This window comes from Canis lupus, chromosome 32 (genome assembly GCF_048164855.1).
Source record: "Canis lupus baileyi chromosome 32, mCanLup2.hap1, whole genome shotgun sequence".
Lineage (NCBI taxonomy): Eukaryota > Metazoa > Chordata > Mammalia > Carnivora > Canidae > Canis > Canis lupus.
In genome coordinates, this window is record NC_132869.1 from 11108399 (window position 1) to 11120007 (window position 11609).

The window sequence follows — 11609 nt, forward strand, 5'->3', positions numbered from 1 at the left end:
AGTATATAGAATTATCTGGTTGATTCCTATCCTTTCAGACAAGGCAAATACTTGATTTAGATAGGAGCACATGTTCTCTGCAGATTTTTATGGTCACCCTGCTCATCATTAGGGATTTGAAACCTATTACCCAGCAAGAAGCTCCATAGAGCCACAGCCACAGAATCCTACCCTAAGAGCACTGAGGCCTGGCTTGTCACAGCGTGCATGTTAAAAATAGAAGGCTGGCAAAGGTATCAGCTCTCCTACATTGTCACGCACATGTCTTTACCTCTATAGTGCCTGGGAGCATCTCTCTGAGGGGGAAAGCAGGCCAAGAGCACAACACGCACTGCTATTATGATGAGACAAGTTTTATATGAACAACATTTACTGAACAAGAACATGATAAAGGAGGGAAGCACAGGCTCCGCCAGGAAAGCTGCCACAAGCAAGCTTGGAACTATTCAGGAGTGGTGTCAAATAGCAACACTGTATTTACAAGTCTAATTTGAAGCCTGGCTCTTTTTAAGTGCAAGAGGAAGTTAGGGGAGAAGCCATGCATGAAGCCAAAAATATATATATATACACAAACACCCAAGTTTTCATACTTTTGTCCATTTTCTCCATGAGGAACAAATCAGACAAAGGAAAAGTGCAGCCTCTTTCCCTAAAGGCCCTATATTTATTACAAACTTAGAGAAGCCCCACATGGGGTGTGGATCCAAGGAGGCAGATTTGATTCTCTTTTCCTTGGCCCCACTCACCCCTGACAATTAACCAAGGGAATGCAGGGAACACAGGCAGGAACATCCAGAAGAGGCAAGAAAAAATATGGCTCACTTAGCTTATATATTATACACAAGGGTACCCACAGTTTCTGCAAATACTTTTGTACTTGCTGCTTCACAAGATTCTTTGCGGACTTCTCACCTGCAGCAACAGAGCTCAGGCAAGCTGTGAGATGCAGAGGAAAGCAGTATCTTGATCCAGCATGCACTGGGTCAGTCACTTTATCCACAACAGTCACACATGCCAGCCCCAAGCAAGTCCTCAGGGGGCCCACAGCTGTTTGCTTTGTTGAGTGGGAGGGTGGGCTTCCCCTCCTCCCTAGATTTCTCCTTGTTGCTCTGACGAGCTCTCCGCTGTTCCCTCTGGACCCAAGACAGCTGCTCAGCGTGTGTGTGTCTGTGTGTGTGTGTGTGTGTGTGTGTGTGTGTGTAATTTATTGTTCCGTTGCCGCTGGCTTGTCCCCGGCTGCTGGCTTTTCAACCTGGGATTCTGGAGGAATCAGATACTGGACCTCCTCTGTACTGATGGCTACTTTATCTGGCTGGAGCCACCTCTTGAAATGTTCCAAGGTGCTAGGAGAGAGCAGGAGGAAAGGGTGGCTGCATCAGACCCGGCTGATTAATTACTTAATGATTATCTCAGTTACTCAAATGCTGCCTTCCCGCCCACCACCAGTTTCTTCCTACAATTGTTTTTCACTGCTAACGGGGGAGAATGACGATACTCGGACAGCTGTGCATCCTGGCAGCTCAGCAGCATAATTTACCCCCTAGTGGGCACTCTGGCTATAAGCAGCACCAGGCCCCCTTCAAATGCACAGCCTCTGAAGGCTTGGTGAGAATAACTGAAGAGCTTATGCCTCAGTTCTGTCTTTTTTTTCCCCTCAAAACTAGAGAGGAAATTGTCCGAGGGAGGAAACATTCAAATATATAGCAAATTATTATTATTATTATTTATTTTTAATATAGCAAATTATTAGTGAGCATCTTGAAATCTCCTATACCTGAGGCAATCTGAGACTAGATTATACTTACAACACTTAGTTACACTAAGCATCATTTTTTGGGGGGTTTTTTGTTTGATTACTTCATCCTATAGCAAGTCTCCCAAGATGGAAACATCTGCACAGCAATTTCTCCCACAAAGAAATAGTCACTATGCCAGAGGGCTCTTTTTTGGTTTGGATCTGTGTGGTGGGGGAAAGTGCCCCCTCCTATCTTCCTTAAGTACCCAAGACCTACCACTCTAAAGCTTATGAGATGTTCATAGTAAACTATAAATGACAACAAGTAATGTAAACCTTACTCTGTGCTTTTCAATAGCCCAAAGTCTTAAACCGTAGTCGTCACCAGCAGATTTTAGACACCCAAAACTGGGGGAATTGTGTTGTAGACAGTAGGATTTCTCAGCCCATTACTCCTCTGCCAAAAGCATGCCAGGAGGAGGGTCACCCACCTGGCCTTCACATACATGAAGAATCACACAATTCCACTATAAAATGGCTTCTGTTTAAAACAAACTTTGGAATCTGCAAATAAATGCATATCTACTGTTTCTGGTGTACTTGTAATGATGCTTATAGAAGCGTTCCCACAGATGGCAGCTCAGGGGAACAAGTGTGCACAGCTCAGAGGCCTAAGGTACTCCAGGTGCATTTCATCTTCATCTAGCACACTTTTCATATAATTGTTTCAGCTTGCTTCTATAGAAAAGGAAACCTCACATCATTTTAGGTATTGATAAACACACAGAAACATTAACTCGTGCCTTGGTGCTGATCTGGTTTCAAAAGAAAAAGAATTCCTACTTGAGAATTATGCAGGACAAAATGTTGTCTTTTCTTCACAGTATTGGAAAGGAGGCAAACATTCAACAGGAGAGAGAAGAGAATACCAAATTACTGGTGGGTTGGGAAGGTGGGCATCTTCAAGTCTTTTGTGTTTGGGGTGATTTAAGGTTCAACTGGGCTGCGTCTTTAGAGACAGAAAAGAGAAAACAGTGTATTATTTGCTGAGGCCTCAGAGGGTAGGCAGTTAGCCTGCCCTTAGATGCCACACCGATTTCTGAAGAATCTAGGGGACATGCTGATGCAATATTTAAGCTAATGTAAGTGAAAATGCTTTGCAAATTAAGAAGTAAAATGTAACTATTAAGCTTTATTCACCTACTGTCCCTGATTTCAGCAGCCATATCTTTATTTTACATCATGGGACTCCTAAAATCAATGTTAATGATATGTTGCAAACTTAGGTGATGTTTCCCTAAGACCTTTAGTTAGAATTCAGGCTTTTACTTCCCTCACTAATGTTTTTATTTTGAATGATTTCTTACTGAACTTTAAAATTCCCTTAGGACTAATATGAATGGCTAACAGTTACATAGTACTTACCAGGTGCCAGGTCTGTTCTAAGCTCTTCACACACAGTAACTTATTTAACCCTCACAACAACCCAAAGAGGGAAGAGCTCCTATTCCTGCTTTACAGAGGAGGGAACTGAAGCACACCCAGGTTACTTCCTCAAGAACAACCAGTAAGCGGCAGAGTCACTTTCCCAGGTGTCAAGCACCATCCCGCTCTTTGTGGCAGAAGGCCCTCTCCCCCTCTCCTCTCCTCTTCCTCTCTGTATCCATCCCACCTACACATACGGTTCGAGTCCTGCCTTCTTTGACACAAACACCAGAGCCCACAGAGAGTTCAATGGTCCCTCAACTCCCAAAGCATGTTTTATCACTTCCACTCACCCAGATTTTTTCTTATACTGCTTTCTTTTGTTAGGTGTGTCCTTATATATATTTGTCATCTTTCCTCAGATAGTTGTGGGGACAAAAAAAAGGGCGGGGAAGGGGCCTAAAACTTCCTTACATCTTCCCAGCACCCCAGCCTCATTATATCATGGGCAGGGTCTTCACACAGTAGATGCTTAAGAAATTCATTCATTTAGTCTATACAGATTTGAATACCTACAGTATGGCAGAAATTCTGTAAGGCACTGGCGAGTCACAGGTAAGACACACTTCTAGTTGCTGATTGGCTACTACTTTCCCAAACACACTGTATACTTAGAAATGAAGACAGTGCTTTCTCCTCAGTTCTGTTCAATCTGTGATCAAGATATTGATCGAGTATTTGCTTTTTTTTTTTTTTTTTGAGTATTTGCTTTTTTGCAAAAATAATAATTATCAAAATCTGCTACTGCACCAAGATGAAGTAGAGCAACCTTATTAAAAACGATTATTTTGAGCTCAGATAAGCTGATGTTAATATTGACCAATTTCTGGACTCAAATGTCACTCTCCCCGAATTCCTTTGAGAAAGAGAAGTGCTGTCTGGATTGAGAACCAATTACCTCTCATCAGAATCAAGTCCATCCACAAAGAACTCTGATGCTAACTTCTCCTGGAGGAACCGATCCCAGCATTCCTTCTTGGCTTGGGCCAAGGTTCGAAGCATGTCCTTGGAAGTCACTTCCTGATTTAAACCTTTGATTCTTCTCAGTTTCTTCTCTAAAGAGAAGAGAAGAAGCTTAACAAGGAAAGTGAGTATGATATGAAACTAAATCTAAAATGCAAGATGACAACTTAAAAATTCTCTCACTGATGAGTACATCCACACTCCCTGCAAAAGAGCTCATTTTTTTTATTTAAGGACAGGTAGAGGGAACATACATTTTTCTTTTACCTTCCCCAGTCTTAACTCTGTATTGTATCAAATACATGTTTAACCCCAGAAAGGGGAAAAGCCATAGGCTCTCATAAATAAATCAATGGCACATTTTCTTTGAAATCGCAGAAGCCAGCAGGTATCTCTCAAAGGCATAACTTGTTTTCCCTGGCTTGACACACGTGTCACCTCTTTGAAAATAGTCTCTCTGAGGAGTAAATGGTTTTTCTTTTTGTTACAGTGACATGAAGTAGTTTCCAAATCTCATGAGAAAGAATTAGAGAAAATGATGAAAGATCTAATGGTTCATTAGACATTAAAATTGGCTTAATGAGAACTCAATAATAAGAGACCTTTAAGATCTCTATGTGTAATTAAATTCTTTTTATTTTTTTAAGATTTTATTTATTTATTCATGATAGAGAGAGAGGCAGAGACACAGGCGGAGGGAGAAGCAGGCTCCATGCCAGGAGCCCGACGTGGGACTCGATCCTGGGACCTCTGGATCACGCCCTGAGCCAAAGGCAGGCGCTAAACTGCTGAGCCACCCAGGGATCCCCTAAATTCTTGATTAAAGAAAAGCAATCTCCCAACATTTTTTAAAGTTACTCAACTTGTGGCCTGGATGTTGGAACCTAATAAAAACCAACATCTTGGGACGTCTGGGTGGCTCAGCAGTTGAGCATCTGCCTTTGGCTCAGGGCGTGATCCCACGGTCCTGGGATCGAGTCCTATATCGGGTTCCCTGCATGGAGCCTGCTTCTCCCTCTGCGTATGTCTCTGCCTCTCTATCTCTCTCCATGTCTCTCATGAATAAATAAATAAAATCTTTGGGACGCCTGAGTGGCTCAGCGGTTGAGCGTCTGCCTTTGGAAGCTCGGGGTGTGATCCTGGGATCTGAGGTCGAGTCCCATGTCGGGCTCCCTGAGAGGGGCCTCTTTCTCCCTCTGCCTGTGTCTCTGCCTCTCTTTCTCTCTCTCTCTCTCTCATGAATAAATAAATCTTTTAAAAAAACTTTAAAAAACAAACATCTTCTAATCCCAGTGAGAATGGTGCACATGGCTTACTGATGATAGATGTTTAATTACTCTTCTTTACATTTAAGTGTAAGTGTGGAACAACTGAAGAAGAGAAGGAAGGGTATCACCATTTGCCTTCTGCTTTAATGTAGCCTTGTCTTCAATGATAGTAAATGGGTAAAGAATGGCCTTTTGGAGAGGGGTGAATATCAAGCCCAGACCCAATTGAAACTTTATGATTTGCAATCCTGCTTTCATTTCTAAAGAAGCCACATCAGCTTGTACTCATATATCAAAATAACTACTACCTTTTGTTGCTGCAAGTTATCATCAGTTCACCCATGCAAAAAGCCTGTAGTTGATAAGTGTTAAATATTTGAGGAGTTTTTACCTCCTTGAGGATATGAAGAGAATTATGTGGATTCATATTGTGCTGGCTAAGTTTTTAATTGTTGCTTGTAGTGGATACTTTTTTTTAAAAGATTATTTATTAAGGCAGCCCCGGTGGCATAGCGGTTTGGCACCGCCTGCAGCCTGGGGTGTGATCCTGGAGACCCGGGATCAAGTCCCACATCGGGCTCCCTGCATGGAGCCTCCTTCTCCCTCTGTCTGTGTCTTTGCCTCTCTCTCTATGTGTCTATGAATAAATAAATAAAATATTTTTTAAAAAACCTTAAAAAAAAACTTTAAAAAAATTATTTATTAGAGAGCATGTGTGTGCATTTGGGGGGGGGGGAGCTGAAGGAAAGAGAGAGAGAACCTGAAGCAGACTCCCCCACCAAGTGCAGAGCCCAACCAGGGGCTCAGTCTTATGACCTTGCGATCACGACCTGAGCCAAAATCAAGAGTTAGATGCTCAACCAATTAAGCCACCCCTTTTTGATACAGGTCTATCTGGCAATAAAAACAATCTTTACACTGGCCTTGGTTCTAAAGGTGGAAGGCACTCTTTTGGGCTGGAAAAAGTCTTCCTTTTTCTGTGTGCTCAGTACTTAACTGGGTGTGATCTAAGTTGGGCAGGCAGAAACAGGCAACAGAAAATTTGCATACTCCAGGGACACCTGCGTGGCTCAGTGGTTGAGCATCTGCCTTTGGCTTGGGTAGTGATCCCGGGGTCCTGGGATCGGTCCGAGTTGGGCTCCCCACGGAGAGCCTGTCTCCCTCTCTGCCTGTGTCTCTGCCTCTCTCTATGTCTCTCATGAATAAATCTTTAAAAAAAAAGAAAAAGAAAATTTGCATACTCCAAATCTGCCTGCCATTGCCTCCCAGGCTCTGCCACAGCCACAGAAATGGCTCTTATTCGGGATCCCTGGGTGGCGCAGCGGTTTGGCGCTTGCCTTTGGCCCAGGGCGCGATCCTAGAGACCCGGGATCGAATCCCACATCGGGCTCCCGGTGCATGGAGCCTGCTTCTCCCTCTGCCTATGTCTCTGCCCTTCTCTCTCTCTCTCTCTCTCTGTGTGTGTGACCATCATAAATAAATAAAAATTAAAAAAAAAAGAAATGGCTCTTATTCATTCCTTAGAAATGAAATTTTAAGCATAATTTTTTTTAATTTTAAAGATTTTAAGTAATCTCTATACTTAGCATAGGATTCAAGCTTGCAACCCCGAGATCAAGAATTGCATGCTCTGACTGAGCCAGCCAGGTGCCCCTTAAACATCTTCTTAGCTGATTTTAGAAAAGATCAGTGGAGTTTTAACTTTCCGAACCAATCTTCACCAATCAAATCACCACCAAATCCATTAAAGTTTCTAACAACCTCTGGGCACAGGGTACCCAACAAGCGTAGGATCTGGTTCTCCAGTTTTCTCAGATTGTTGTTGTGTCTTCTTCTTATCATCATTAAGCAGATGTTCTGACTGCCACAGAACTGAATTGTCAACCTCCTTGGCCATGGCTGCAAGTATTACTATCCTAACTTTGGGGGCTTCTTGACAAATTTCACATTACACCTGTAAGTTTCTTGTTACCCATCATTCCACTTGTGTTTTTCTCATATCTTTTTCCTCCAGTATATCATTAACAAAATTCCCTTTGTTCTTCCAAGGTATTAGTTAGCGATCATGAAAACTCTATTCTATTCTTTTCTTCCTCAAATAATTATTCCCAGGTTTTGTTTTATGACACATAGATGGGTCTCATGGATGTTTAGTAAAAGGATACCACAATTCTAAAGCAATCACTGCCCTAGACTGATATTTTTCTTTCCCTTTGCATGGGACAATCTGAATCTTTTTCCTGTATTTGGAGTCTCTCTAAATACTGACACTTAAGGGCACAGGACAGATGTTTTGAGGAAATATTTTAAAAGTTAAATGACTAAAAAAAAATTAAATGACTAGGGATCCCTGGGTGGCGCAGCGGAATGACTAACGAGGTAGAATGAATTTTATGTCAACATGCTCCCATTCTGGGACACCTGGGTGGCTCAGAGGTTGAGCATCTGCCTCTGGCTCAGAGTGTGATCCTGGGGTCCTGGGATCGAGTCCCACATTGGGCTCCCTACTAGGAGTCTGCTTCTCCCTCTACCTATGTCTCTGCCTCTCTGTGTCTCTCATGAATAAATAAATAATCTTAAAAAAAAAAGTTCCTAGTCCAACAATCAATCTATTTAATATAAGTTTTTTAGTACAGTAGTTTTTCAATACAAAGGTTTTATCAGAATTCCATGTGCAGCTCGGGGGCCATGACCTTTTCTTTCAGATGACATAATGTCTGACACTTTGGGGTTCTCTGAATATATGCGCTATCAATAGTAGGCAGGAGGCTTCTACAGAATGCCAAGAAATGAAGCAGAATTCAGATGAAACAGTAAAGGCAGGAGGTAACAAAGACAGTTTTAAGGAAAATACAAGGAAAAGGGTGCTCCTGGGGCACCTGGCTAGCTCAGTCAGTAGACCATGCAACTCTTGATCTCGGGGTTGTGAGTTCAAGCCCCACGATGGGTGTAGAGATTACAAAGTAAAATCCTGGGATGCCTGGGTGGCTCAGCGGTTGAGCGTCTGCCTTTGGCTCAGGGCATGATCCTGGAGTCCCAGGATCGAGTCCCACATTGGGCTCCCTGCATGGTGCCTGCTTCTCCCTCTGCCTGTGTCTCTGCCTCTCTCTGTGTGTCTCTCATGAATAAATAAATAAAATCTTAAAAAAAAAAATAAAGTAAAATCTTAAAGAAAAAGAAAAGGGTGCTCCTTCCCAACAATCAACCTGAAATACCCACCTAGTAGATCCAACAATAAATATGGTGAAGACAAAAAAAACAGTAATAATTAAGAATAGAAACCAGCTGATGTAACAGAACTTCAACATGTTTCCTTAAAGCCACCAACTTCTGATTCAATAAAAAGAAAAGCCATATAACTTACCTAGAGATGCTAAATACACTTCTGAATCCTGCAAGGGAGCCCAAGGCTTTGTAGCTGGCTGAACAGCAAAATCTGGGGCTTCCCTGTGGCCTGTACCCGCAGGGTATGAATCCATAAAGGAGTCTGAGAAGGCATTATTGGCACCATCTTCTTGGTCAGGTTTTGGTAAACAGGAGCAGATTTCAGCCCAAAGATCAGGGCCAGATCTTGTGGTTGTAGAGTCAATGCTCTCAAACATTTTCATTTGGAATCTGAGCTGAAAAACAGAAATGTAAGGACTGGCTTTAAGGATATAGTATTAGTATACAGTACTCAGATATTTGTTTACCCAATGAAGGAAGGTAACAGGCTTTCAAGAAGTTTCTCTAAATTTAAAATGTCTTTTATTAGAGTCCTGTGTTACAGATATAAAGATTATAAAAGCATAGTTGTATTCCTCTTCTGGCTCTGCACTCAAATTGTTTTCATAATAAAGTTCTTTTAAAAATGAAATATCTACAAGCAAGACACAAAACGACAAATATCGAATGATTCCACTTATATGAAGTACCTACTGCAGTCAAATTCATAGAGTCGGAAACTAGAACGGTTGTTGCCAGGGGTTTGGCAGAGGAGAGAATGGGAGTTATCGTTTAATGAGTACGGAGTTTCAGTTTGGGAAGTTCTAGAGATGGATGATCCTGATGGTCTCACAACCATATGAGTGTCACTGAACTGCACATTTAAAACTGGTTAAGGGCAGCCCGGGGGTGGGGGGGGTGGGGGGTGGGGGTGGGGCGCAGCGGTTTAGCGCCGCCTTCAGCCCAGGGCGTGATCCTGGAGACCTGGGATTGAGTCCCACGTCAGGCTCCCCGCATGGAGCCTGCTTCTCCCTCTGCCTGTGTCTCTGCCTCTCTCTCTCTCTCCTCTCTGTGTTTCTCATGAATAAATAAAATCTTAAAAAAAATAAAACTGGTTAAATGGCCAATCTTAAGTATGTTTTAACATACACAATTTTTAAGACATTTCCAATGGAGACAACAATTCTGCACTTTTCTCCAAAGATCTCCAAAATGCAACGATTCTGTCCAAGCCAATTAAAATCTGTCTTCAATAAGACATAGACTTAAAGGCCTTGCAGAGTTCCAAATACAGGAGGATAATAAAACTGCTTCTTGGTGAAAACTGTGAGAAAGTAATGTCATATGTAAAGCCCATGTGCTCATTACATGTAGAAGCTGGGCTTTATACCTTATTCTTATTTTATAAATTCTTTTTTTTTTTTTTTAAGATTTTCTTTACTCATGAGAGACACAGAGAAAGAGGCAGAGACATAGGCAGAGGGAGAAGCAGGCTCCTGGTGGGGAGTCTGATGCGGAACTCGATCCCAAGACCCCTGGATGACAACCGAGTGGATGGCAGATGCTCAACCACTGTGCCACCCAGGCGTCCCTATTTTATAAGTTCTTATTTTAAGAGTTAGAAACACCGAAAGAGATATTTCCATCAGTTTACAGATGAAGGAACTGAGGATCAGAAGGGTAACAAGTCAAGGGTACTTGGCTGATATATGGTGATTCCTTAACTGGAAACCAGACCTGAGCCACTCCAAAATGCAAGTTCTTATTCAATACTACACTGCCTGAGGCTTTCATATACTCTTACAGGATGGGTTGACACCTTCTTTCAGGAGAGACCTTTGAGATTATGAAGGCTGCCTGGGGTAAGGTCTGAATAATTCTAGGAGTGAGAGCCCAGACAGCGCAAGGGCCCAGAAGTAAAAAGGGACAGATATGTCACAGTGGCCCTGAATGAATTGATGCCAGGATCCACAACGACCCTCCAGCCCCTTTCCGAAGTCGTTTGAACCCCCCCAAAGCACAACTTTGCTCGCCCGAAGCCCCGGGCCTCCCCCGCTTCTCCCTAGGAAGTCCAAAGAGCGCAGGGAACCCCGGTGTCCAGACCCGGGCCTCAGTCACTCTGGCCTCAAGGACTGGCTGGACGGGATGAGTGAGGCCCCGAGGCCCCTCTGTGGTATCCCGGGATGGAACCCGGGCCGGGGATCTAAGTCGTTGGGCAGCCCTGCCCCTCCTCACCTACCGCAACCGCCTGTCCAGCTGCTCACCAGCGCTCGGCTCAGTTCCGTCGCTGAAGGCTGGGAAGCTGGAGGGGCGGAGTCTCCGAGTGACGGATCCCGGAGTCCTCCAACCACCGCCCAACCTGGCGATGTTCTGTGCGTGGATTGGTTGACAGGAGCCCGGCCCGGTAAGGAAGTGAGGAGCTGAGTGAGCGAGAGAGGTAGGCGGGACTTGTCGCGGGGGTGGGCGCGGGGGGGGGGGACAGTGGAGTCACGTGCCCTGGGCCCCCTCCTTCCCTGGGACAGGTGGATTCCACTAGCGCCTGAGCAGTCTTGGCGCGAGGACAGCGTCCTCCGCCCCTCACCTTCTCCGAGAGGGAAGCCCAGTTGCTAAGGCCTTTGAATTTTCTTTTTTCCCTGAGAAAATTCACCTGCTTGACTATCCCCTAGGTTGGTGTTTTGTCTGAAAATTTCACCCCTTTGCTACCCAAATTAGAGCACTCCGGCGGCTCAGATGGAGGAGACTACTCTTGCTACTCTTACCGGAGACCCAGGTTCCATTAGCCAAGTCATGAGCTTTCTCTTAGTCAATAAGCAAGAGCCCCTCCTGCTGTGTTCTAGGCGTTGTGTTAAGCAGGAATTCAAGACAGGTAAGAGTTGGTATGGGTCCCAGAGCTCTTTACAGCTAAACGGAGGGTGCGCCATAGGGCAGACAATTTTACAATAATAGCAAAGAGT

The 11609-nt window shown here is 43.8% G+C and overlaps 1 protein-coding gene across 5 annotated transcripts; it reads right to left on the minus strand.

Moving 5' to 3' along the window:
- Positions 1-337: 337 nt before the first annotated feature.
- Positions 338-11044, minus strand: CCDC32 (coiled-coil domain containing 32). 5 transcript variants are annotated; one of them, XM_072808808.1, is made up of 4 exons: positions 10895-11044; positions 8816-9066; positions 4119-4275; positions 338-1343 (listed from the first exon to the last, which is right to left on the minus strand). In XM_072808808.1, the coding sequence occupies exons 2-4, from the start codon at positions 9057-9059 to the stop codon at positions 1205-1207; spliced, it is 540 nt and encodes a 179-aa protein (XP_072664909.1). In that variant the 5' UTR covers positions 9060-9066; positions 10895-11044; the 3' UTR covers positions 338-1204. The 5 variants fall into 5 exon arrangements, with proteins under 5 accessions (XP_072664909.1, XP_072664907.1, XP_072664904.1 ...); XM_072808806.1 differs by having other exon boundaries at positions 8816-9071; positions 10920-11034; XM_072808803.1 differs by having other exon boundaries at positions 8816-9071; positions 10895-11027.
- Between the last annotated feature and the right edge of the window lie 565 nt (positions 11045-11609).

Bases quoted from the DNA above. Each gene is read 5' to 3' on its own strand.
- CCDC32 (XM_072808808.1), bottom strand. From the start codon at position 9,059: ATGAAAATGTTTGAGAGCATTGACTCTACAACCACAAGATCTGGCCCT. The intron at 4,276-8,815 runs GTAAGTTATATG...TCTTCTCTTTAG, and splicing joins AGTGTATTTAGCATCTCTAG to AGAAGAAACTGAGAAGAATC. The intron at 1,344-4,118 runs GTAATTGGTTCT...GCTCTCTCCTAG, and splicing joins GGACTTGATTCTGATGAGAG to CACCTTGGAACATTTCAAGA.